General features: G+C 38.4%; 3 protein-coding genes across 7 annotated transcripts; 1 reads left to right on the top strand and 2 right to left on the bottom strand.

Annotated features, from left to right (window-relative positions):
- Window positions 1-2,805: 2,805 nt before the first annotated feature.
- LOC113344468 lies at window positions 2,806-5,678 on the top strand. Its single transcript, XM_026588439.1, has 6 exons — window positions 2,806-3,601; window positions 3,685-3,837; window positions 4,037-4,126; window positions 4,216-4,263; window positions 4,358-4,800; window positions 4,941-5,678. The coding sequence occupies exons 1-6, from the start codon at window positions 2,980-2,982 to the stop codon at window positions 5,529-5,531; spliced, it is 1,947 nt and encodes a 648-aa protein (XP_026444224.1). The 5' UTR covers window positions 2,806-2,979; the 3' UTR covers window positions 5,532-5,678.
- A 1,789-nt stretch (window positions 5,679-7,467) lies between these two features.
- LOC113344394 (basic 7S globulin-like) lies at window positions 7,468-22,822 on the bottom strand. Of its 5 annotated transcripts, XM_026588377.1 has the most exons (5): window positions 22,727-22,780; window positions 10,688-10,910; window positions 10,092-10,309; window positions 8,528-9,991; window positions 7,468-8,359 (listed from the first exon to the last, which is right to left on the bottom strand). In XM_026588377.1, the coding sequence occupies exons 4-5, from the start codon at window positions 8,895-8,897 to the stop codon at window positions 7,647-7,649; spliced, it is 1,083 nt and encodes a 360-aa protein (XP_026444162.1). In that variant the 5' UTR covers window positions 8,898-9,991; window positions 10,092-10,309; window positions 10,688-10,910; window positions 22,727-22,780; the 3' UTR covers window positions 7,468-7,646. The 5 variants fall into 5 exon arrangements, with proteins under 5 accessions (XP_026444162.1, XP_026444159.1, XP_026444161.1 ...); XM_026588374.1 differs by having other exon boundaries at window positions 7,468-9,991; window positions 10,688-10,879; window positions 22,727-22,822; XM_026588376.1 differs by having other exon boundaries at window positions 7,468-9,991.
- On the bottom strand, window positions 22,783-23,711 carry LOC113344347 (pentatricopeptide repeat-containing protein At5g16640, mitochondrial-like). The gene is made up of 2 exons (XM_026588344.1): window positions 23,269-23,711; window positions 22,783-23,191 (listed from the first exon to the last, which is right to left on the bottom strand). The coding sequence occupies exons 1-2, from the start codon at window positions 23,709-23,711 to the stop codon at window positions 22,783-22,785; spliced, it is 852 nt and encodes a 283-aa protein (XP_026444129.1).
- Between the last annotated feature and the right edge of the window lie 2,815 nt (window positions 23,712-26,526).

Here is a 26,526-nt window from a genome sequence, read left to right on the forward strand (position 1 = left end):
AAGAGATTACGATGATGATACCCTGATGTGGATTCATTGGCTCAAAACCCACGGGTTTATCATGGCCTCCTCCAACTTCCCCGTGCGTAGCGATTATGCATGGGATACAAATATAAAAGGAAAACAACATATATAAGCAGATACGTGCGGAGCTAAATGAATGTAAAGTGCTGAGATGTAAATAAGACCAAGGTTTACGTGGTTCAGCACTAAGGCCTACATCCACGGGGTTTGTTGTTCTACTATATTATTCACGGTTACACGAATAGTTGAATGACTTTGGGTTTACATATTTCTCTCCACTATGGGATTAACTTACCCTTGCTATTCTCTCTCTCTCTCCTGATGTTTTTTCGATCCCCCCCCTCTTTGTGGAGATTGGGTATTTATAAGGTTGGAATGTGGGACCCATCTCTGAAGACCGTTGGAACCTTATCTTCTCGTATCCTTGCGTCCATCACGCGGAGGTCTGTGTTTCCCTCTCGATCCCGCGGAGGCATCTTCGCTCGTTCCATAGGTTGGTCGACACGTGCACTGCTCAGAGTGTTTAATGCGGGTAGTTGAGGGGTCTGCTCGTGTCAGACAAGTGTCTTCTGCCCCTGTCAGTCCGTGTCAGCTGACTTTCTCTCCACCGTTGATCTTAGCTCCTCTTCTGGGGATGAGATAAAGCAACTCCTAGGGGTTTGTTTGGTGCTTCGTGACGCATCGTGTTTTGATGTTTTGGCTTGCATGCTTTCCACGTACCTTTCTGTATACACGTGTCCGATAGTGAGATATATGTGTACACAACTATCAGCCTCAATGAAGTGAACTTCTTTCTTGTGCACTCTGTTTGTAATCCGAACAGTTGTTTTTACTGATGTACTGGTCACTTTTGTGCTCTTACTAAGGTCGCGTTGGCGCAAGTGAAACTTCTTATGCATCATCACCTGGTAATCTGATGGCAGATATTGTTTGCGCAACTTCTGTTTCATGTGAACCCAAGTTTTGATTTTCTCTTTGCCTTGCCTCTTACGCTGTTCTTGTAGCCTTTTCCACCACTGTAGTGCTGAACCCTTCAACTTTATTTTGACAAACTTCACTTGAGTTTCGGTCATAGGCTGCCATTCGAAATATTTCTCTATGCTGGCCTCCCGATCTAGGAAATCTTCGGCATGTATTCTTCCAGACATATCATACACTTCAACTTTCACCCATCTGGTGTTCAAGTTAAAGGTTTTGATTAATCTGTTTTCTAAACTTCCATGATGTGATTCATGAACAACACGGTTATGAAAAATATTTTCATTAAACGCATGTTCATCATCCTCTGATCCTCCTTCCGGTGAATACAAAGAGGTGTGTTTTGAGAATACTTGATTCTCATGAACAACATAACGACGATTCTCATGCACCTTTGTGTGTTCATCTTCTTCAGAAACTCCTTCCAGTGAATCTAAAGGTTCGCGTCGGCTCTCCGGTATCTCCATTCGAGCTTTCGCATGTCCCTGTCGCTGTCGCAACATTCTTCAATCGAAGTTCTTGACTCGGTAGAATCTATGAATCTAATACCTCTACCAACACCTCTATCTCTACCTATCATTGTAGAAACTAGGGTTTACTGGTGTGTTTTGTTTCTAGCGCCAACTGATACAGTTCTAGAAACTAAAACCGTAAACTAGGGCAAATAGAACAAAGATAATTGAATAGAACATAGGATTGATAACAATAGAACGCTAGATAACTGAGTCTAGGTTAAAAACCATTACTCTTCTATAATCCGCAGATTAAAGTTTAATTAAAATATCATAATCAAGTCTACTTCTATAGAAAACCTAATAGCTTATTTATACTAAAAAGATAACCCCTACAAAAAGAAACCTAAGATTAAGTACGGAAACAACTAAAAACGTCCCGATTTTGTAGGACTTTCCTAGATTAAAACATTCCTCAAGAAGCATAAAATGCTCCTGCATCACCTAACATCCCCGAAATCTTGTCCGGAGATTAGAGAACATAGTGACAATCAAGATCGTATCCCGCAGTAGAGCACATCGGTCAGAATTTGTGAAGGTACGGGTTTATCTTCATGGTCACGCATTCGTGTTGGTGAAAGTTGATCAGATTTTATTTTTGTTCTTTGTAAATAAGAGATACTTCTGAAAGAAAGGAGTATTTTCCCCAAAATCTTGTAGATTTAAACAATTCCGGATGCCCTAAATCTCATGGATATGAATTCATAGCAATACGTACCATATCTAATAGTCATATTTTTAAATTGATAACAACAAGTCACGAGCGGAGGATTAAGATTTGAATAAATCACCCTCAAGGCGAAGAAAAATTTATCCTAAATAAATGAAGAAAGAATATTTCAAAAGACATCAAAAACAAAACAATTCATTCGATTAAAACATAAAACATAAAACAAAAGAGAGGAGAGAGAGAAGGAAAAAAAAATAATCTGGGAAAGTTGGCTTTTTGACATAACTTGGTAGAAATGACTACTGGTTTGGTTCAATTTCTTTTTTCTTTTCTTTCTGAAACATGTTCGGTTCAAATGGTATTGACGTGACTGTTTCATTTGGCTTCATTATAAAGTTTCAACTCTAATATTCAATTAATTATAATTATGCGGTATTATTGTTTTGGTCCTTTTGGATATAATGCATTATTATCGTCTGATTTACTGCCCACTAGACCACACGACCCACTACTAATTTAATTAGTCTTAATGATTGAGCCTCTCTAGATAAGCTAGCATCTAAAAAGTCTTATCATGTTCTGTCTAACATGTCAACGAATCTTCTTTCTCTGAAGGGTATTTCTTTCCTGTGGGTGCTTGCAATTGTCTGATGATTCTACTTTAAATCCAAGGCATTGTAAAATTTAAGGTGATCAACATCAACCACAGGCCGCGTGGCCGGATCCCCTTCCCGTAGTAATCGGCGAGCCTGCTTTCCGATTCCCTTCCTGTTGTAACTGGCTGCGGCTTTACCTATGCGTACCTGCGATTGTTTGATTATTTTTCAGAAAAATATGCAGGAGAATAAGCATGAGAATAATGTCGGAGGGAGTTTGGAATTGAAGACCGACGACAGGAAGGACTACACTCCCCCAACTGATCTCAGTAAATACCTGCCGTTGTACAAAGCAGCAAAGAAAGGTGATTGGCAGAAGGCTAAGGATTTCATTGATAAGATAGGCGCGGATATTGCAGTGACTGCACGGATTACAATCTCCAACGACACGGCCTTGCATGTAGCTGCAGCTGAAGGACACTCCAAGTTTGTGGAGGAACTTGTGAAACTCATGACCCCTCAACAACTTGTACTACAAAACTTTGATGATGAAACAGCACTTCAACTTGCCGCTGCAGCTGGAAGCATCAGATCTGTAAAAGCAATGGTGGAAAAGAACCCAAATTTGACAAACATGCTTGATAAGTACGGCTGCATTCCTCTGCTAAATGCTACAAATTACGCCTCCCTGAATGATCGAAAGGAGGACATAATCAAGTATCTCTACAATGTTATGATAAAGAATCCCGATGCTCGGAATCTTTTCTCTGGTGATTTAGGGCGCCAGATAATATGCAGTATAATTGGGGCAGGCTTCTTTGGTAAGTGGTGACCATCATCATAACTAAATCAACTAATGTACACGCGGTTTTTAATCTGATTACTGCTTGTTTTGAATTTGTAGATATTGCCTACGATATGATCCAGGAGTATCCAGATTTGGCTATTGAACGAGACGTTAGGGAAAAGAGTCCCTGCGCATTAGAAATGATGGCAGCAAGCGATGCATTTCTAAGTAGAAATCAGCTGAAATTTTGGGATCGTTTCATCTGCTCATGTTTGTAGCTTCTTTTGATTGATTTATTTATTTCTATGTTATTAGATGTCACTTTGGCAAGAAATGTTGCGAATCTTTTTTAACATAGACACTAGCAGTACAGTACGACTGTACCCAAGTTTTGTATCTCAGAACTAAATCAATCCGTCTTGTTTGTTCTACTGGGAACTGGACTCACTATGTTTTACAATTATGTCAGTGTATTTTCCTTCTACTCCTGGCACCACAGCCAATGGAGACATGGAGAATCCTCAAGAAGAGACTTCAAGCGTTCACAATTCAACAAGAGGTACGTACCTGCCGTCAAGGGTTAGCCACCGAAGTTTGTTGGAAGTTCTCATATTTTGATTTCTCTAGCTATCTTGATTTTATTTTCAGTGTGCCAATGGATGGGAAAAGTTATCTGGAAAGTTGCTAAACGAACAAGTAAGCTATGACTAATGACTATGAGCTATGGTATTTGATTTAAGATATATGAACAAGTAATAATAATGAACACTTGGTTTCTTGTTTTTCCCAGTCCCAGGAAGCAAAGTACTCAAGAAAAAGGTGCTGCATGATAAAGCTGTAAAACTGATGAAATGCATAATCAAAAATATGGAATCTTCAATGAAACCCTTGGAGATTATAGATTATTTCAAAGCTACAAACATCTTAGACACAGCGATAGATTTCGGAGCCGTGGAACTTGTAACAGAGTGTCTACAAACTTTTCCTGGTATCAATTGGGTTGAGAATAGCGAGGGAAGAGGTATATTCTACCGTGCAATTAAAGTACGGCAAGAAAAGATTTTCAATCTCTTATATCACATTACTGGGTTTAAGAAGAAGTTTGCTGCCTTAGTGGACAAATATGATAATACGATCTTGCATATGGCTGCATGGCCACAAATTCCCTCTCCATTCGAAAGGCCAATTTCTTGTATTGCTTTGCGGGTGCAGCGAGAGCTTCAATGGTTTAAGGTATATATTTTCAGTTACTCTAGTAGTTAACACGATTTAGTTACCCATCCGTATTTAGTAGACAAACTTTAAGTCTATTCAACTTAATAGGAAGTGACATCATTACAACAACGTTCTCATCACCCAACTTTTGTTTGTAGGTGGTAGAAGGTCTTGTGCCACCAGCACATAAGATACGAAGAAACGATAAAGGAAGGACTGCTCAAGATTTATTTGAAGAAGAACACAGAGATTTATTTGCTCAAGGAGAGAAATGGATAAAGGACATCGCTCAGTCATGTGCCTTTGTATCTGCACTAATTGCTACAGTTGTTTTCGCAGCAACTTTTACAGCACCAGGTGGATATAATACCGGAGGCATTCCAATATTTTTGCACAAAGATTCATTCGTTGTATTTGCAGTTGCAAGTGCCCTGGGTCTGTTCTCTTCGACCTCATCACTTCTTATGTTCTTAGCGCTCCTAACTTCGGAATATGAGCATGATGATTTCCTTAAAGTCATCCCGAAAAAATTGATGCTAGGACTTGGAACTCTCTTCGTCTCAGTGATTGCATTGATGGTCGCTTTCTGTGCTACACTTTACATAGTTCTTGGACCTAGATATACATGGCTTCCAATTCCTTTGTCTCTGGTTGCATCCATCCCCGTTAGCTTGTTTTTATGGTCGTATGTTCCGCTGTTTATCAATATGGTTCATTGTGCATATGGGCGGAGCATCTTCCATAGATGAAATCAGGCATATAATCATAAGTTTGTTCTCCTCTTTTACGTTTGTACTCCTTTTATAAGGGATTGTCCCGGACGTACTTGCTTGTGTTATTTGGAATCAACTCTGTGGTACCTAAAAAAATTGCAATGAAGTCGGGACTCTCTTGGATTACTGCAAGGTTGCGTTTTTTTTTTTCTTGAGTTAGCCATCTTTGCATGAAATTGTGGGTTCATTTATAAAGAAGAATAGTCTAAAGCGAGGTTTTAACTTTAATCCATGGAAAATCTTTTCTTAGAGAGCCTCTCCAAGATACTATTTCCACGTACTCCCTCCGTGCCTATTGTATAAGCGGAATTTTGAATTTTGCTTGTCCCACTAAATACGCGGATTACTATTTTCAAGATGCATATTTCCACAAACACCCTTTTTAATGGTACAGATAATTGCGTTATTAATAGGACAATGGATAAAACATAAAAAACATAAAAAATTAGGAATCCAATATACTTTTCTTAAGCTAAAATAACTGTCTCTCTTCGCCTATATATGTGGTACGGTTATATACAGGGGCGGAGCAAGCCCAGTGCAGGGGTGTGCACTTGCACCCCCAGCCTAGCTGACTCGAAAGCCTAATTTGGGCCCAAAGCAAAAAAAAAAAAATCAGCTACTCATAAGCTTAATTTTGTATTTTGCACCCCCTAAATTTTTTTTATCTCCCCAAAGCAAATTTCTGCACTCCTTCATAGAAATCTTGACTCCGTCCCTGGTTATATATACTTTGGATTTTGTTATCTTGTGCATTCATGCATAAGATAAGAGCAAATCATTAACATTGGAAATGAAAATAATAGAAAAAAGATATAAGAGATTGTGTTTTTTGTATCGGAAAAGGTGAAGTTTGTGTAGATAAACTTCTAAAAAAACGGAAAAGAAAAAAAAACATGAGCATATACTTTTGTGTAGATAACAAAACCCATATACTTTTCACCGAATTATATTCTTTTCCTAGTATCAAACGCAGCTTAAAAGTTCCAACGAGTTTAATGCCCAACCTTTTGTATGTTCCCAAGCAAAACATGTTTGCTTACACCTTGAACTACAATTGCAAAAATTCCCTTAGTTCCCTTTTTTTATCATAAACACTTCGCGAATATTGTCATCTTGGAAGCACTGTGGCTGTGGGGCAGAGCACGGAGGACAGGGAAACAGGGCCAGCCTTGAGATTTTTCTAAAGTTTTAGAATAGAGAGTTTCATTCATAGAGTGCATGCAAGTCAACTTACAAAACTTTACAAATGGGTGTTGTTAATTATTTCTTACTCTTAGTTTTGCTTAGTTTATACTAAACACTGAACAATTTCACGTGGTTTGAGTAAATCCTGCCCGCATACATTCAATGCTAATTAATTAAGCAAAGAATAGGATATTTCCTGTTTGATGTAAACACGTACCACTTGGCCATATGCACACTGCTGTGTCCCTCTAAGAATAGTAATTAACCAGATCATAATCTTATTATTAAACCTTACCGTAAGAGCTCAACTAGAGTACATTGATTTAAAACAATCAATTACTAAAAGCATTTTGGCCTAATTTTCCTCTCTAATGTACTTTCATATCTTGATTAGACAAAAAAAAAGGACAAACTCTTTTGTTCTTTCTGGAGAACTACGATAACACAGTTTGTAATAATCGATGTTTTTGCCTGTCAGTTTTGTTCGAAAATACACCGCGGAAGTGCCAAATATAAGGCGCAGGCAGTATTAAGAATATTTCTGTATTTGCCACCACAAACTGAGGCCAGTAGTGACGATGTCCGTATTTTGATATTTTAATCTCATTCTTTAATTTTCAATGTTCATATGCTGTTTTGGCGGAACACCTAAATTAAATGAAGCTTAATAGTCAATGACGTGAAGAATAATATAAGATGCAAATCGTGGGATATCTTTAACTCAATTATATTCAAGGCAGATATATTTTATTGAAAGAAAAACAGAAAAGAAGGAGGAGATCATGCCGGAACTTGGTATCAAATCCTCATCAATAATATAGTAATACCACTAATTCTGTGCACACAAATTACAAAGAAAACAAAAATATTAGGTAAAAAGTTTTTACCAATTACAAATACCGTTTATGTCATAAAATTTGGTTGCAAGAATCCCAATCTTGATCTTGAAATATCGAACTCTGCAAAACCTATCTGACGTGCACCGATAACAATTGAAGTCATTGGCTTTAAACCACCATCAACAAATCCCACACAGTTGGTAGCTTCGTTTACTTCTACCAGATCCCGCCATGCGACTCCCCATTCATTCTTCGGAAACACGAAGGTAACACCCGGTGTCTGACGATTTCCGTTAAATGGAGGTAATGTCGACGAGTTGTAACAGGCAGTAAATGGCGCAACCGGAGTAACCATAGAGATATTCATGCTTTTAGCCCATTCGGTATGAATTTTGATAAATGCCTTGTAGATTGATGTCTGCAATGTGGTAAAAGGAGTTTGAATGTCGATTTTCGTTCCTCCAACTCCAGTCCCCTTGTTGATGGAGAGCAACTTTTTGTCTATTGGTACAGTTTTGCCGTATACCTTGATCGATTTTAGATCAACAAAATATTCTTCGATGGACATTGGGTTAATCAAGAACCGGGTGTACTCTAGAACTCTAGATTTATCATGATCCCAGTAGAAGTTGCGATGAACGTAAGGTCCGCCTCCGAAATAAACATTTGATTCTAATAAGTCCACAGCAAATGTGCGTGGGAACCGGAATCTGATTGCAAACTGGAAAACCAGAGAAAGAGCAGATGAACGTCCAAGACCAGCCACGCCTTTAGCACCTTTAGCAAGTCCACCAAAGAAATTACTTGTAGTTGCACAACCGAACGTAAGGCGACGGCGCGAAATAACAGGTGTATCATAACTTTCAGGGTCACTAGGTTTCTTTTTATTCTTTAGTGGATTATGAGGGTTAGATATAGTAGTCACAAGATCTGAAATGAGCTCACCTTCGCTGATAGACTGAGTTACCGGGTTAAGTTTGTGAATGCTGCAGTGACTGTTATGGCTACATGTACTGGTAGTATTTTCTCTGTTGGCTAGTGAGCATAGGGATGACTTGCACTTGACTCGTCGAGCTGATGACGAGTTATAGCCTTCATGACAATCAAACCATGGTAATTTTCCGCCGAGATCGAGAGCTAGTTTTACGTCGGCTTTAGGAGTTCCTTGGCTGAATTTAATCATATACTGGAGAGTTGATGTATCTCTTTTGAGTTTGAAGACTATACCATCAGGTAGAGAAGAAGAGGATGGTAATTGAGAAACAAAGAAGAAAACAACAAGAAACTGAATAACAGACAAAGAAGAAGAAGCCATGGGATTTAGAAGAAGAAGAAGATGATGAATGTCTAATTAATTGTGATTATGTGAATGAAGAAAACTAACTAGGCATATGGTTTTAGTTACATAGTAGTGGCTGTATGTGATCAACAACAACTAAGGAGAGTAGAACAAGCAATCAATTTTGCTTAGTTTATACTTAAAAGATATTCCAGTGCCAGTGCTTGATATGCTCTAGTAAGTACAGAACATGCAGTGGAGATAATTAACATTTGTGAGTGATGCAAACAACACTACTTGCTAATTAACTAGCCATTTCAACACTGCATACTATTTACAGGGAGGTAGCATTTAATGCATGACTTGGAACATGAAGTTCACTGGGCGGAGAATCAACTCTTGCTGTTAGTGTGCATAATAAGCTGTACCACATGCATTAAATTATCTCTTAAATTATTAAGTTTATGTGCAGGGGAAAAAAAATGTTGTCTGGCAAAGCTAGGCCTGACCCTCTGGCCCGACATAGCCAGAAGGGCCTGGCACCACTTGCAAGCCCAACCGCCTTAACTCCCTTAACAAATAACAACCATGTATCATCATCAGTCAGACACATCTTTATGCAGCAACCAAGTTTTGAAGCGCAGTATCAGCAAAATTTATAAAAATCTGTTAACAACTTCAGATTCCATGTTTCTACTGAGCTACCCTTCTCGCCAACTGCACCTGCGTCTATCTGATGAACCTATTCAGACTCTTCAGATGTGTTCTGCACCTAGCTTGAATCTATCATTATACCCAAGTACACAAAGGTTCACAACGAGCTCCACTGTTTCCTTATGTACTCTTCACAACCTCCAGATTTCTCACAATTTTGTTTTCCATCTGCTGCAGTGTCGTCTTCCATTCCTTAGAATTAGAATTAGGCCTACCAGGTGAATTATGAATTGTATTTTCTTCCACATTTATATTATATCTGCGTTTAAAGACTGGAATTTGGATACGGAACTTGGTTTGCTCTTTGTCAGACTCCTTTGGTCTACCAGATTTGGTAAATAAACCCAACTGCCTATGTTGCTATCCTGGATAACTCTTTAGTAAACGCCCATTCGAATTATCCACCTCTTCGTCAACTGAACAACACAAAAATCACAAATCAAAAGCAAGTAAAAAAATTGTTAAACAAATTAATGAGTATACAGCAATGCAAAGAGAATTACAAACAGCGTATACCCTCCAAGGAGGTCAGCCACAGTGTTTCTTGAACGACTTAAATATACACACTTATGAAAGTTAAAGCCTTAAGCGAAATTTGTCACAGGATTGTAATTCCCGACCAGCAAAATTTGAATGCAACCGATCTACCCATGGAGAAACTTCCAAAAAAAAAGATACTTTAGCTGAAGCAGCATCCGAGGAGACCAAAAAGGCATTTTCATCTTTGACAGTACCTGTTTAAACACACAGCAATAAAGTACCACCCATGAGGAACAGCAATGTGATGATTGAATCAGGATCCTATTCTTATTCCATTTTGCTCTTTCACATTTGTTACCTTACCATTTAAATCATTTGTGGTTATACGCAAAAGTAATGCTGGTGTCACAATTACATAACTAGGTTACTTTGTAAGGAAAAATTTGAAGTTTTCTTCTCATTTAGTGTGAGTGTCAGAAATGTCAAGGTCTGGTATCAAAATGGAGAAGAATGCCAGTTTCAATAGTGTCTACACGGTGAAAATTTGAAAAACAACATGTCATTAAAAGTGCTGGTTCAGGAAAAGACAAATTATATATGAACAAAACATTATGCCAAAGTGAATAGAATACCTCATCACTAATGCAAAATTGCCACTTAAGTTGGTGACACTGACAACTTTCTTGCTGCCACCTCCTCCTGGAACCCCGTTACAGCGGTAGAAATGACAACAGACCAAAGGGTATTTGCATCCTTAGCTTGAGCTTAAGTGTATCTCCCTCCAAAGGATTGTGCGTCTTTGGGATTTTAAGACAAGAATCCAACTGGACAGTATCACTTGGTTCAGAATTAACTCTGCAATTTGTTTTCTCATTTATTATGGATGCAGTTATATTTGCCTCATCATCATGAAAAGAATTTAACATTGTTTTTTTTTTCCACAGAGGAGAGTTTTGGCCTTTTTCAGTAAAGAAATGAGTGTAGTTCAACTCTTCTGGATCTAGTACTTCCTATCATCCTTTGAGATTCCAGTTATTTTAATCAAACGTGTCATACTCTGAGTTTCAAAGGGATATGGTGGAAACATATTAGTTCGTCATACAATGATGCTTTCTCATGATGCGGGTAATTTGCAGCAAATAAGCAGAAGATAAAAAGAAGAAGAAGGAACGGAAAACTCTTAAACTCTCTACCTCTCCACAATTGCATGCATAGGCCATAGCCAAACACCAAAACTGCCATTCTTACTAATTACATAAAGGTCTTCTCTAGCACAAGCAGCATCAGCAGGGATTTCAACATTCACGCAACTGATTGATAGACGCATTTATGTGTCTAATATAACCCAATTGTATATTGTGTTAGTACCCATTTTTGTACTTATTATGGCTTTTTATGTCCCTGTAGGTATTTCTGGAGAAATAAGCTTTTGCGGCGAAATTGGCTAAAAAAGTGGTTTTTGCGCTCGTGGGAGAAAATTACTATACGGACTCTCACTTTGGATAAGGGGTAACCTAATTACTAAGGGGTGACCCATTTCCAAGCAGCTGCTAAAGGGACACCAGAACTGGATAAGGGGAGGTCATCTTCATAGTTTCAAACTAAAAAAAATGGCGGGAAAATGCATGCAAGAACTGGCAGATTTTGTGTTCGATCTTGGAGCTGTTTTAGAGCGATTCAATGGGTGTATTTGGTATGTATGGACTCTACAAGACATAAGGGGCCTGTTTAAATCGTCTAGACCCAGCCAATTGGGCTGGATAAGTCGGAAAAATCACACGAAGTCCAAACAGGGACACGTACTTTCTGTTGAAGTTTCAAAGATTTTTTGAGAGAGTTTTGGGCGAGTCTCACGCTGGATAGACTCTCTATAGTATTATTCAAGTCCTGGGAGAGTCTTGGGGAAAGTTTATAGCTAACAAACGCGTACAGGGAGATGACAGGAGAGATATTCTCTCAACAGCGCAGAGAAGAGAGAAGAAAGAAGAAGTCGGATTCACTCGAGATTTTTGGGGGTTTGATAGCTATATAAGTGTTGTTTCGAGTCATAAGAAGGGTTAGAAAAGTTTAGAGAGAAAGAGGAGAGAGTTCAGAGCCGAAACGAGGAAGATACCATTGATTGTTGCTGCTGCTGCTGCGAGGAGGAAGAACGTGAAGAACAGACTCTCCAAAGCCGTCGTTTATCAACAGTGACATCGACTGTCAAATGTGGGTCGTAGTTCTTCAACGACAACAGCACTTCAGCTTTGTCGTTGATTCTGGACGCCTTCTGTGGGTCGCAAAATTCTGTTTTACATCATTTTCTTGTCTTTCTCTTCATTGTAAAACACTTTTGAGCATCAATGAAATATTTTGAGAGGTTTTCCAACATTATGAGCAGCTAAATTCTTGGTGATTGAGGCAATGGAGGATCTATTCACTCATGATTGATTGGTAAATTCTTTTTATAATTTCTTAATTATTTATTTTATTTAATTCACTTGGATCAATAAAAAAAGAGATAAAAATGGTTTTCTTAATTAGTTGTGAATCAGTTTGATGTTTTATGCTTAGAATTAATTCTTTGATAAATCATGCTTAAGGATTACAATTTAATATTTGGACACCTTATAGATTAATAAGTGATTTAATGGAAAAAGAGCTAGATAATAATTATGAAATATTTTTGTAACCAATCAACTTGAAGTAATAGAGAATCCGGAGCCTTAGTCCATTTTAAATCTTGACATCACTCTTTGAAAATTAATTTGCTTTATTTTTATTAAATCAAAAAAAAAAAAAGTTACCTTCACAAGTTCGAAAAGAACCCCTTTTACCACTATCTACAATCACTATTTGAAAACTATCAAATTTTTGGCGCCGCCGACGCGGACCTGTGTTTAGTTAGCATTTTTTTTAGATTTTTATTATTTTTGTTCTTCTTTACGTTTTTGGTTTTTTTTGTTTCCTTGCAGATTTTTGAAGATTGGAGCGAAAGACAATTTTGCCAAAGCTTGTGGTGATTTACTTAAAGTTTGGGAGCGAAAAGCAAAGCTAAAGGAGCGAAAGAAGAAGAATTTTATTTATTTATTTTGATAAAAAGAGAGAAAAAAAAAGAGAGACATTTTTTTTGTAATTTTTTTTATTAGACTTTCTTTTCTTTTGTATTTTTTTTTATGGACTTTGGACATTAATTTTGGGACATTTTATTTTTATTTTTTAAACCCTACGGAAGGGTATCCTTAAATATAAACTGTTTGCAGGGAAGGACGACGATTACGATATCGTCTCGGCCCCTCGGGTTCGCACACGGCATAGGAGTCGTGGCCCGAGTCGACTTCAGCGGTTCTTCGCCCGTCTGGCACGGGAGGTAAAATTCTAAACACCCGCGAATCTCCTGCAAGCGGGTTACTGGACTCCTTAAGGTGCTAATTGTTTGAGGACGAACCGGACTGTTTTTATATTCCTAGTAAAGGGCAAGGACTGGACCATATAAGATAAGGGTTCGGATTTCATCACCGCTCCCTTCTTGCCCGCCTTAGGAAAACGAAACCTAAAGCGAACCTAAGCCTAAAATTTGGACTAGAAAGAGACCTATAGGGTATCGAGCTTAACAGTACAATCATTCGAAAAATATTGGTTACTCTTTTAAGCACACCTTGAAGTTCTTGACGGTTACTGCGAGTTGAATGCGTGACTGCGCCGCATTGGATCGGTGAGGTTTTGGGTATCAAAGCTCCACTGAGCTTCCCTCGCCTCGATTCAACTTGCTTTAACTCGGATTGATTCCAGAGGGGTTTGCTCAAATTGTAACGAATTCCCTTTCGAAGGATTAGAAGCTGGTCTAGAAACAATCTAAGTGGAGCCATCATGCTTGTTGTTTGCTAGAAATCTTTAGGTTTGCTGTGGTAAAGTCGAGTCAGCCTGTTGTGTGATTGCTAGAACCTTCCTGTTAGGATTTTTATTTCTTTTTGAATTCTTTTTAGTGTATGCCTGATTTTGTTAGGGCTTGGAAAAGAGATACTCTAGGTCGATTGATTAGCGAAAAACCTAGTAGTTCTTCTGATTTAAGCAGGGAGCTCGAAGACTCTTCTTTGGAGAGCCCTGTTTTTGGAAACTTCAGTTTTGAGAATTTATCTCTGAGTGATAAAAGTACCCCTAGTACTTCTGTTGTGCCAACGATGGCAACTTTGAAAGATTACATGTTCCCAACTAGGACCAACCGAGCTTCATGCATTAAATTGCCAGCCACTACGGCTAATTTTGAGATAAAACCTAGTATTCTTCAGATGATCCCTATATTCTTAGGAAAAGATGATGAGAACCCTTATTTCCATATTAGGGACTTTGAGGAAATCTGTGGGACAATTAGAATAAAAGACCTTACTGATGAAGTCTTGAAACTTAAGATGTTTCCCTTTTCTTTGAGAGATAAAGCCAAGACCTGGCTTAACAACCTACCGTCTGAATCCATAGAAACATGGCAGGAACTTATCGCTGCCTTCTATATGAAATTCTACCCTAAGCATAAAACTGCAGCTGTTAGGCAGAAAATTAGTGCTAGTGTGCAACAAGAGGGAGAGTCTCTTTATAGGTTTTTAGAGCGATTCAATGATCTCCTATCTCAGTGTCCTCACCATGGATTTGATAATATGAAACTTGTACAGATTATTTATGATGGTTTAGACTATTCGACCAAAGCCATGGTTGAGTCTATGTGCGCTGGTGAGTTCACTAGTAAAAATGCTGATGATGCTTTTGCTTCTTAGGAGCTATCGCTGAAAAATCCCAACAGTGGGAATCTTGTGTTGAACCCCCTAAAAGACTCTTGGTCAATAGAAGTAACACCAATATGGTAGATACGAGTTTTGCGTCAGATGCTAAGTTTGCTGCTTTATCCAGAAGGTTAGAAGCTTTAGAAATGGGTCAGACTAAAAATAGGTCCCTTGTTGAACCTAATAGAGCCTCTCAAGTCTCTAGTTGTGGAATAGAGCCCGATAATTCGTTTTGGGAAGGTCAGGTTAGTGAAGAGCAAGCCCATGCTGTCTATAACAACTCTAGGTTTGAGAACCGTCAGAAGTTTGACCCATACTCAGAAACCTACAACCCTGGTTGGAGAAACCATCCTAATTTCTCTTGGTCTAAAGGCCAGAGTCAAGGCCAGTCTAGCAATTCTCAGCCTCCCCCAGGTTTTGGTTTTAAGAACTCTTCAGGTCAAACCCAGTTTCAGAACACTTCCGAGAAAAAGATCTCTACCTTAGAGGATACTCTCACTATGTTAGCAAATAACCATGAAATGCTAACAAAGAACCACATGAGCTTTCAACAAGAAACTAGGCAAGAATTGAAGAATAATTCCCAGAGTCTTGCCAAATTAGAACTTCAAGTAGGACAAATAGCTAAGTTCATAAGTGAGAGAGAAGATGGAAGGTTCCCTAGTCGTACTGATCCCAACCCAAAAGGAGAGAAATCGTACAATCATGTGAATGCTGTCACAACCCTTAGGAGTGGAAAGAAAGTTGACAACAAGGTCCATGCCTGATAGTGAACATGCTGTAGTTCACCCTGCTGAGCCAGAAAATGAGGAGACTGATAGAGTCTCCAAGAGACCAATGAGGGTCCTGTTGAGCCCCTTTGTTCCCAGAGCCCCATTCCCCAGCTGCTAGTTCCGACTAAGAGGGAGTCCAACTTTAATGATATATTGGAGGTTTTTAAGCAGGTTAATATCAACCTTCCATTATTAGATGCAATTAGGCAGATTCCCTCTTATGCCAAGTTCCTTAAGGACTTGTGTACGCGAAAGCGTAAGCTCAGTGTCAGAAGAAAGCCTTCATAGCTAGTCATGTGAGTTCTATTATTCAGAATACCACTACTCCTAAGTATAAAGACCCAGGGTCCCCTACCATTGCTTGTACAATAGGTAAGTACCGTGTTGAGAAAGCTTCTTGACTTAGGAGCCAGTGTAATTTACTTCCATATCATGTGTACCTTAAGCTAGGACTTGGTGAGATGAAACCTACCCAGATAACACTTCAGTTAGCTGATAGGTCCGTTAAAGTTCCTCGTGGTGTGATCGAGGATGTTCTCATAGAGGTTGACAAGTTTATTTATCCAGTGGATTTTGTTATCTTAGATACCCAACCTGTCCCTGACCCAGAGAACCAAATACCAGTGATTTTAGGTCGCCCGTTTTTAGCTACATCCAATGCGATCATTAACTGTCGAAATGGTATTATGAATTTGTCTTTTGGTAATATGACTATTGAGCTGAATATTTTTAATATTAGTAAGCTACCCTCTGAACTAGATGACTCGAATGTAGAAGAGGTGAACATGATAGGAACATTAGTCGAGGAGTCATTACCAAACACTTTGTTAGAAGATCCATTAGAAAAATGCCTAGCTCACTTTGGGATTGATTTTGATGATGATAATGTAATTAATGAGGTGAATGCTTTGTTAGATTCAACCCCTTTGTTAGATACTAGTAATGGATGGAAACCTAAGTTCGAACCACTACCAGTTTCTAAGTCTACCCTAGTTCCTTCTTTAGAAGAGCCTCCTAAGTTGGACCTAAAACCATTGCCAGATACCCTGAAGTATGTGTTTTTAGGCCCGTCTGAGACTTTACCTGTGATTGTTTCTTCCGACTTGGATATAGATCAGGAAAGTAGGCTAGTAACCGTCATTCAAAACAACAAAGAAGCTTTAGGGTGGACCATAGCAGACATTAAGGGTATAAGTCCTACTGTTTGTATGCATCAGATCTATTTAGAGGAAGACACCAAACCTTCTAGGGAGATGCAACGTCGACTAAACCCCAATATGAAAGAAGTAGTTCGAACTGAGGTTCTTAAGCTATTAGATGCAGGAATTACTACCCTATTTCAGACAGTAAGTGGGTCAGCCCCGTTCAGGTTGTTCCCAAGAAATCTGGTATTACTGTAGTCCAGAATAATAACAATGAGTTAATCCCGACCCGAATGACCACGGGTTGGCGTGTTTGTATTGACTATAGGAAATTGAACAAGGTCACTAGGAAGGACCACTTTCCCCTTCCCTTCATTGACCAGATGCTAGAGAGATTAGCTGGACATAGTCACTACTGCTTTTTAGATGGCTACTCTGGATATAATCAGATCGTTATTGCCCCAGAAGACCAGGAGAAAACCACTTTTACCTGTCCCTTTGGTACCTTTGCGTATAGACGCATGCCTTTCGGGCTATGTAATGCCCCTGCGACTTTTCAGCGTTGCATGATGAGCATATTTTCTGACATGGTAGAACGGTTCTTAGAGGTCTTTATGGATGATTTTTCAGTGTTTGGTTCGTCTTTCGATGAGTGCTTGCATCATTTGTCATTAGTTTTGACTAGGTGTAAGGAAAAGAATTTAGTGCTTAATTGGGAGAAATGTCACTTTATGGTTCGTTCAGGAATTGTTCTAGGGCATATTGTATCTTCAAGGGTATAGAGGTGGATGAAGCAAAAGTTGACCTTATTAAAACTTTACCGGTCCCAAAAACCGTAAGAGATATTAGGTCATTCTTAGGACATGCTGGTTTTTATCGTCGTTTCATTAAGGATTTTAGCTTGATGTCTAGACCTCTTTGCAATTTGCTTGCAAAAGATGTTAAGTTTGTTTTTGATGATGCTTGTTTAGAGGCTTTTGAGAAGCTTAAGTCATTACTCACTACCGCCCCCATAGTCCAGGCACCCAACTGGAACCTACCCTTTGAGATCATGTGTGATGCTTCAGATTATGCTATTGGTGTTGTGCTAGGTCAGCGAGAAAATAAGTTACTTCATGTGATTTACTATGCTAGCAAAACTCTGAATGATGCCCAGTTGAACTATACCACTACCGAGAAGGAACTATTAGCCATTGTGTTTGCCTTAGACAAGTTTAGACCCTATCTCTTAGGTTCTAAGATCATCATATATACTGATCATGCTGCTTTAAAATATCTTTTGTCTAAGAAGGATACTAAACCTAGATTGATTAGGTGGATTCTGTTGTTGCAAGAGTTTTCTCCAGACATTAGAGACAAAAAGGGTGCCGAAAATGTTGTAGCAGATCACTTGTCTAGGCTAGTTGTTAGTTCCCCAGATGATTCCCTTCCTATAAGGGATAGCTTTCCTGATGAACAATTGTTCTGTTACCCTTACCTTGGTATGCGAATATAGTGAACTATCTTGTTACTGGTCGAATGCCCCAACATTGGGGTAAACAAGATCGTTCTAGATTTTTAGCTGAGGTTAAGCACTTCTTTTGGGATGATCCTTATTTGTTTAAGTATTGCCCAGACCAGATTATTAGGAGATGTATACCTGAGAGTGACCAGTCCAGTATTATTTCCTTTTGTCATGATCATGCTTGTGGGGGTCACTTTAGTGCTAAGAAAACTGCTGCTAAGATATTGCAGTGTGGATTCTATTGGCCTTCGTTGTTTAAAGACTCACAGTTACTGCGTTACTTGTGAACGATGCCAGAAATTAGGAACCATTTCCCGTAGGAACATGATGCCCTTGAACCCTATTTTAATTGTTGAGGTCTTTGATGTGTGGGGTATTGACTTTATGGGTCCGTTTCCTAATTCTTTTGGTAACCTATACATCCTTGTCGCCGTAGACTATGTCTCTAAGTGGATTGAGGCGGTTGCGTGTAAAACCAATGACCATAGGGTTGTGATTGAGTTCTTGAAAAATAATATACTTACACGTTTTGGTACACCGCGAGCTATAATTAGTGATGGAGGGTCGCACTTTTGTAATGGGACTTTTAGACTTCTGATGAAGAAATATGGTATTACACATAAGATAGCTACCCCGTATCATCCACAGACTAGTGGTCAGGTAGAGGTTTCCAATAGGGAGATAAAACGTATATTAGAGAAAACAGTTAATCCTAATCGGAAAGACTGGTCGTCTAGGCTTACTGATGCCTTATGGGCTTACCGTACTGCGTTTAAGACCCCCATTGGAATGTCGCCTTATCGGCTTGTTTATGGCAAGGCATGTCACTTACCTGTTGAGTTAGAACACAGAGCTTATTGGGCTGTTAAGCAGCTAAATTTTTCACTTGACAAGGCAGGAGCCCATAGGAAACTCCAGCTCAATGAGTTGGACGAGATTCGTATAGATGCTTATGATAGTGCGAAGGAGTATAAGAACAAAATGAAACTTGTGCATGATAGAAACATATTACGGAAGTCATTTTCTCCAGGTCAAAAAGTTCTTCTGTATGACACTCGTTTGCATCTATTCCCCGGGAAACTGCGCTCTCGGTGGACCGGTCCTTTTGTGGTCCGTACTGTTTTTCCTCATGGAGCTGTTGAAATCGAGACACTGGATGGTAGTAGTTCTTCAAAGGTTAACGGTCAGCGATTGAAGCCCTTTTTAGAGCCTTTTCCTACAGTGATGTTGAGGAGGTCCCTCTGGAGGACCCTGTTTACCCTTGATTGACCATCGAGGGATGATGTATATGTATGTTGTATAATTTCTATATTCAGTTTTTGGTTTCACTTCACTCAGGTACTATCTTTCCGAACTCTCTCTTTACTATTTCCTCATGTTACTTATATTCTTGGTACTGTTCTTTCATGAGAAACATTGAGGACAATGTTAGATTTAAGTTTGGGGGTGGGGAAGAAACTTTTTGTTAGCTTTTAGTTGCAATAAATAAATAAACTCCAGAGCCTAGAAATTTATGCCTATTGAGGATTGCACTAACTAATCTAAGTGGATGGAAGCATTTTGATTGTAGGAGTTTGAGGAACCAATCTGATTAGATGGAAACATCTAAAGAGTCTATTCATAAAAGCACAGAGCTCAGGTGTTAGAAATAACATGATAGTTTCACCATATCTCGTTGAGTCCTTTTCACTTCTATTTTTATTTTATTTATTTTTTTTTAAACTATGTTTCTCTAAGTGATAGGTGGGGCCCACGATTCAAGTTGTTACCAATGCTAGGGTGAATTAGAGTGATTGAGATACCATGAAAAAAAAAAAAAAAAGTTGAAAAAGAAAAGAGATGAAAAAAAAAAAAAGATGAAAAAAAAAAGTAAAAAAAAAAAAAAAAAAAAAAAAAAAAAAAAAAAGAATTGAGACCAGACCATTTGACCAAAAGGAATAAATTCAATAAAGTCGACCACTGGTACCCTTGTATATGCCAGTTGTGTTGACCTAGAGTTAGGTTATCGACCACTGGTACCCTTGTATATGCCAGTGTGTTGATATTAGTCAGACTAGTATCTCAATCCATTAGGATAGGTTCATTTTGGCGGAGGCCTTCAGACAGATATGGGAAACGCCGTTCACTTAGTAAACATCAAAACCATCTATGTTTTCTATATCCATCTTCTTGATCTATCCATGTGATTAGTTTTGACTCCGAATATGATGTCCATAGTGCAACTATCTGAGTAGAGCTCTGTCACTTTATATGAATTTTAGTATGCTTGAGTGCAAACTCGTGTAACAATTGGAATTTCGCATCAGGGTACTTCTTCCTGTAGTCAATAAGTATGCCAACCAAGGAGATTCTTTAGTGCCTTCCAAGGTTCTGCGTAGATAGCTAAGGTCTGGAGTACAGGTTTTGTGGGTATACCTCTTGTAAGCCCACCCGAGACTATAACTCGGCCACTAGGGCCACCTAGGGGTTTAAAGGCTTATTGCATATGCTAAATGCAATCGACGATGCCTGCGACAGTGAGTTAGGATTTTATTTTGTAGTTTTGATTTGCTCGGGACTAGCAAATAATAAGTTTGGGGGTATTTGATAGACGCATTTATGTGTCTAATATAACCCAATTGTATATTGTGTTAGTACCCATTTTTGTACTTATTATGGCTTTTTATGTCCCTGTAGGTATTTCTGGAGAAATAAGCTTTTGCGGCGAAATTGGCTAAAAAAGTGGTTTTTGCGCTCGTGGGAGAAAATTACTATACAGACTCTCACTTTGGATAAGGGGTAACCTAATTACTAAGGGGTGACCCATTTCCAAGCAGCTGCTAAAGGGACACCAGAACTGGATAAGGGGAGGTCATCTTCATAGTTTCAAACTAAAAAAAATGGCGGGAAAATGCATGCAAGAACTGGCAGATTTTGTGTTCGATCTTGGAGCTGTTTTAGAGCGATTCAATGGGTGTATTTGGTATGTATGGACTCTACAAGACATAAGGGGCCTGTTTAAATCGTCTAGACCCAGCCAATTGGGCTGGATAAGTCGGAAAAATCACACGAAGTCCAAACAGGGACACGTACTTTCTGTTGAAGTTTCAAAGATTTTTTGAGAGAGTTTTGGGCGAGTCTCACGCTGGATAGACTCTCTATAGTATTATTCAAGTCCTGGGAGAGTCTTGGGGAAAGTTTATAGCTAACAAACGCGTACAGGGAGATGACAGGAGAGATATTCTCTCAACAGCGCAGAGAAGAGAGAAGAAAGAAGAAGTCGGATTCACTCGAGATTTTTGGGGGTTTGATAGCTATATAAGTGTTGTTTCGAGTCATAAGAAGGGTTAGAAAAGTTTAGAGAGAAATAGGAGAGAGTTCAGAGCCGAAACGAGGAAGATACCATTGATTGTTGCTGCTGCTGCTGCGAGGAGGAAGAACGTGAAGAACAGACTCTCCAAAGCCGTCGTTTATCAACAGTGACATCGACTGTCAACTGTGGGTCGTAGTTCTTCAACGACAACAGCACTTCAGCTTTGTCGTTGATTCTGGACGCCTTCTGTGGGTCGCAAAATTCTGTTTTACATCATTTTCTTGTCTTTCTCTTCATTGTAAAACACTTTTGAGCATCATTGAAATATTTTGAGAGGTTTTCCAACATTATGAGCAGCTAAATTCTTGGTGATTGAGGCAATGGAGGATCTATTCACTCATGATTGATTGGTAAATTCTTTTTATAATTTCTTAATTATTTATTTTATTTAATTCACTTGGATCAATAAAAAAAGAGATAAAAATGGTTTTCTTAATTAGTTGTGAATCAGTTTGATGTTTTATGCTTAGAATTAATTCTTTGATAAATCATGCTTAAGGATTACAATTTAATATTTGGACACCTTATAGATTAATAAGTGATTTAATGGAAAAAGAGCTAGTTAATAATTATGAAATATTTTTGTAGCCAATCAACTTGAAGTAATAGAGAATCCGGAGCCTTAGTCCATTTTAAATCTTGACATCACTCTTTGAAAATTAATTTGCTTTATTTTTATTAAATCAAAAAAAAAAAAGTTACCTTCACAAGTTCGAAAAGAACCCCTTTTACCACTATCTACAATCACTATTTGAAAACTATCACTGATGCCTTCTGTAAAGCAGATGCCTTAGCTCTCTTCTATCACATGAGCATAGTATGGCCAGGTGTTAGTATTTAAGTTCATAATCACAGTCTAGCGGTTTTCTAGCTTAAATATAATTGTATATCATGACGATATTCAGATGAACAATATGAAACTGTCCGCAAAGTTTAGGTTCTGTTTAAGATGACAGTTCCATTTACTAGCTATGGTTGCTGATGCAAATTTCCTAATTTGTTTCTGATGTGAGCTTCGAATTTGTGCATTTGTAAAAAGACTACAGTACACATTTCAGACTCCTGCGAGTGCGATGTTATCCAGTACTTCAGCTAACAAATTTCAATTGAAGCCAATGAGTAGAATATATCAAAATGGATGTGTACCTATTAAGCTTCTTGTCATAAATCCCCATTTTGTTAGAGCAACATGCTAACTTCTCTTACCACTGCATCAGCCTGCAGCAACCTTGTGAAATCCCTCCATCCATCATTTGATCAAAATACCTTCTCGTTTCTTTCCATTGACCATGTAAGCAGTGACCATGAATGATAGAATTATAAGTCTTTACATCTGCAAAGATTCCTCTATTGGCCATCTCTCCAAGGAAACTCTTGGCCTCATCCAAGCGACCTGAATTAGAAAGTCCGTTGATCAAAGAATTGTAAGCAACTATATTCGGGATATCATTTGAATCTCTAAGCATTTCAGAGAAGAGAACTAAAGCCTGATCAACTAAACCTCCTTTGCAAAGAGTATCTATAATCAGACCATATGAAACAACATCTGGGCTACATTTCCAATTCACCATCTTGTTTTTTAGGTGAAGAGCAAGATCCACTTTACCAGTTCTGCAAAGCCCGTGTATTAGAGTATTACATGTGAAGGCATTAGGTAGAATACCTATCTCGGTCATTTTATCGAACACCTTGAACGCAAATCAATCTTTTCTTGAACACACAACCCATTAATCAATGTAGTGAAAGTGATAACATTAGGCTGATGACCTCTCTTAATAATATCTCCAAGCAAACAAAACCCATGATTCACTTGGACTAGTTTACAGCAACAGTTAATCAAAATGTTGAATGTGGAAATATCTGGTTTTACTCCAAGCAAATTCATCTTCTTATACAACATAATGACATCCGAATAACATCTAATCTTCGACAATGAACTTAATACATGATAGAATGTAATGATAGATGGCAATGGCCTTTCCAAGATCAGTTGATCAAAGTATTTCAAACCATCATCAAGCTTCTTAATCTTACCAGATTTACACTCATCCATCACAAAACTCTCAAGTTCTGCAACTCGATTATTATTACCACCAGAACCATAATAATAATATCTCAAAAAATATTCCATAATAATTATGCTGAAGAAATGATTGATGATAATAAAAATTGGAGATAGTTCTTGCATTAACCTGTAATAATCTTTGACCCAAATTCATTTTCTTTGAAAGCAGGAGAGAGTGTGCCCTGGGAGCTTTCGAAAGTGAGTCGGAAGCAAATTTAACTTCAGCGGTGGCGGTGGTTGTGGTGGTGGTGGTGGTGGTGGTGGTGTGAGGTAATCAGCGGCTGGTACTAAAATGGGAACCTAAGATTTATTTGGGTGAAAGAGCAATTTTAAACAGTAGTAGCTGATCAGGTTACTTGGACAGTACACCCTTGTTCTGTATACAGAAGACCCTCATATGTGGTGCTGGTAATTTCATAGTGGGTGCCTTCAGATTTCTATCCAGATGTTCAGGAGTCTTACAGCTGACTGTAAGGGTAAATTTGTCGGAGGAAATGAGACGGTGCCCAAAACTGCAGCAAACCTGGTAAGCTGACATTAGATGAAATAAGGCACTTGCTTTCTTTTGTTTCTTGCTTTAGTGTTACATATGTAAATAGATCGGCGAATAATGCTGAGCATGTAATAGCAAACTCTTGCTAGAACTGACAGATCTTCTTTTGAATATGGTTGTAATATCTTTTTTAGTTCATTAAAACTATAAGGGATGATCAAACAATCTGTCAGTTGAAGTTATGTAATCAATCCTAAGAAATGAAAGTTGGTTTTGTATAAAAAAAATAAAATAAAACGGTGGCCTTCTGATTGCGCATTTTATAAATTGTTAGGTAGTGCATCGAAACAAAATGGCAATTGTGATTGTGGGTGCATACTTTCAAGAATGTTAATCAATTAGCGGATCCCTTTCTGGATGATGGCAAATCCTTCCTCCAACTCGATTACCTTGCGCATAATAACTATACCCTAACCATCTCTTTTTGAAACCATTTATTTGAGCAGCAGAAGAGAAAATGAAAGAAAGCTAATGAGAGAAACTTGCAACTTGTTATAGAGAAGAAAATGGGAGTCCTTGAACCCTTTTTTTTTCCTACCCTATTTCACAAGCGTTTTGAAGGTTGAAACTTCTGGGTCATATAAACTGAGAGATTTATAACTGAAAAAGCGGGGGTCTAACAACACCACCCAATATTTCGCTTAGCAATCTGTATGGACTAACTCCGAAATACTTTCTAGAGAATCAACTAGACAGTCAGACTCAATCTAGGTAAAAGTATCTCAAGGAGTTAATATCTCTCTCTTGATTTATTTACTCAAGCTAATAGAAATCAGCGAGTCCTAATCAAATACAAGAAATAACTCGGATGGTACCAAAGACCAATATCCGAGGATCAATCAATGACAAACAACAACCAAAGGTTGGATTACTCTAATTGGTGATCTGACGCACAACCTGTATTATTTCAATTATAAAGATAAAACATTATAATGCGGAAATTGAAATAACACAGACACCATAAATTTTGTTAACGAGGAAACCGCAAATGCAGAAAAACCCCGGGACCTAGTCCAGATTGAACACACACTGTATTAAGCCCCTACAGACACTAGCCTACTCCAAATTAACTTCGATCTGGACTGTATTTGAACCCCAATCAATCTCACACTAATCCAAGATACAGTTATGCTCCTACTCCTCTGATCCCAGCAGGATACTGCGCATTTGATTCCCTTAGCTGATCTCACCCACAAATAAGAGTTGCTACGACCCAAAGTCGAAGACTTTAATAAACAAATCTGTATCACACAAAAAAGTCTACGATAATAGATAAATCCTTCTCCCACGAATATACCTACAAGTTTTGTTCCGTCTTTTGATAAATCAAGGTGAACAGGAACCAATCAATAATACCAGACTTATATTCCCGAAGAACAACTTAGTATTAACAATCACCTCACAATAATCTTAATCGACGCAGCGAAAAAAGATATTGTGGAATCACAAACGATGAGACGAAGTTTGTTTGTGATTACTTTTTATCTTGCCTATCGGAGATAGAAATCTCAAGCCAATTATTACAATTGTACTCGTACGATAGAAGATGCAAGATCAGATCACACAACTACAAGAAAAGTAGTATCGGTTGGCTTCACAATCCCAATGAAGTCTTTAAGTCGTTAACCTGGTTTAGAAGAAGAAACCAAAGGTTAAAGGAGAATCGACTGTAGCTTAGCACAACTAGTATCACACAGAATGTGTGGGGATTAGGTTTCCCAGTTGCTAAAGTTCTCCCTTATATACACTTTCAAATCAGGGTTTGCAATCAATGTTATCTTAGCAACAAAGCATTTAATATTCGTCGTTAGATGAAAACCTGATTAGATTCAAGCTAATATTTCTCAACCGTTAGATCGAAAACTTAGCTTTCACACACAAATGAAATGTCCAATTTTGGGTTTATGAACCGTACCCAAACATTAATATTTGTTGGTTCAACAAGTCACCAAAAAGTTATCCATATGATCACTTTCATATCAACCTTATTCTTCTTCACCATAACTAGCTCAAATGACTCAAATGAACTAGTTAGAGAGTTGTTCAATTGCAAGGAAATCTTATGTAACTACACAAGACACAATTGAAGCAAAATCGGTTTGATACACTCGAATCGGTTCATGAACTTTATAGCCACGGTTTGCAAAAGCATTCCTTAGTTTATTTAAATATTAGTTCAAGAACAACCGAGCTCAAGTTCGCGGACTGGGTTCGCGGACTTAAACTCATGAAAGGAGTACATAAACTCCAGCAGAAAATCTCGGGCCGAGAAGTTCCGCGAGTTCGTGAACTGAGTTCGCGGACTTGGCTCATGCCACTTCCCTTTCT

This window comes from Papaver somniferum, unplaced genomic scaffold (genome assembly GCF_003573695.1).
Source record: "Papaver somniferum cultivar HN1 unplaced genomic scaffold, ASM357369v1 unplaced-scaffold_76, whole genome shotgun sequence".
NCBI lineage: Eukaryota > Viridiplantae > Streptophyta > Magnoliopsida > Ranunculales > Papaveraceae > Papaver > Papaver somniferum.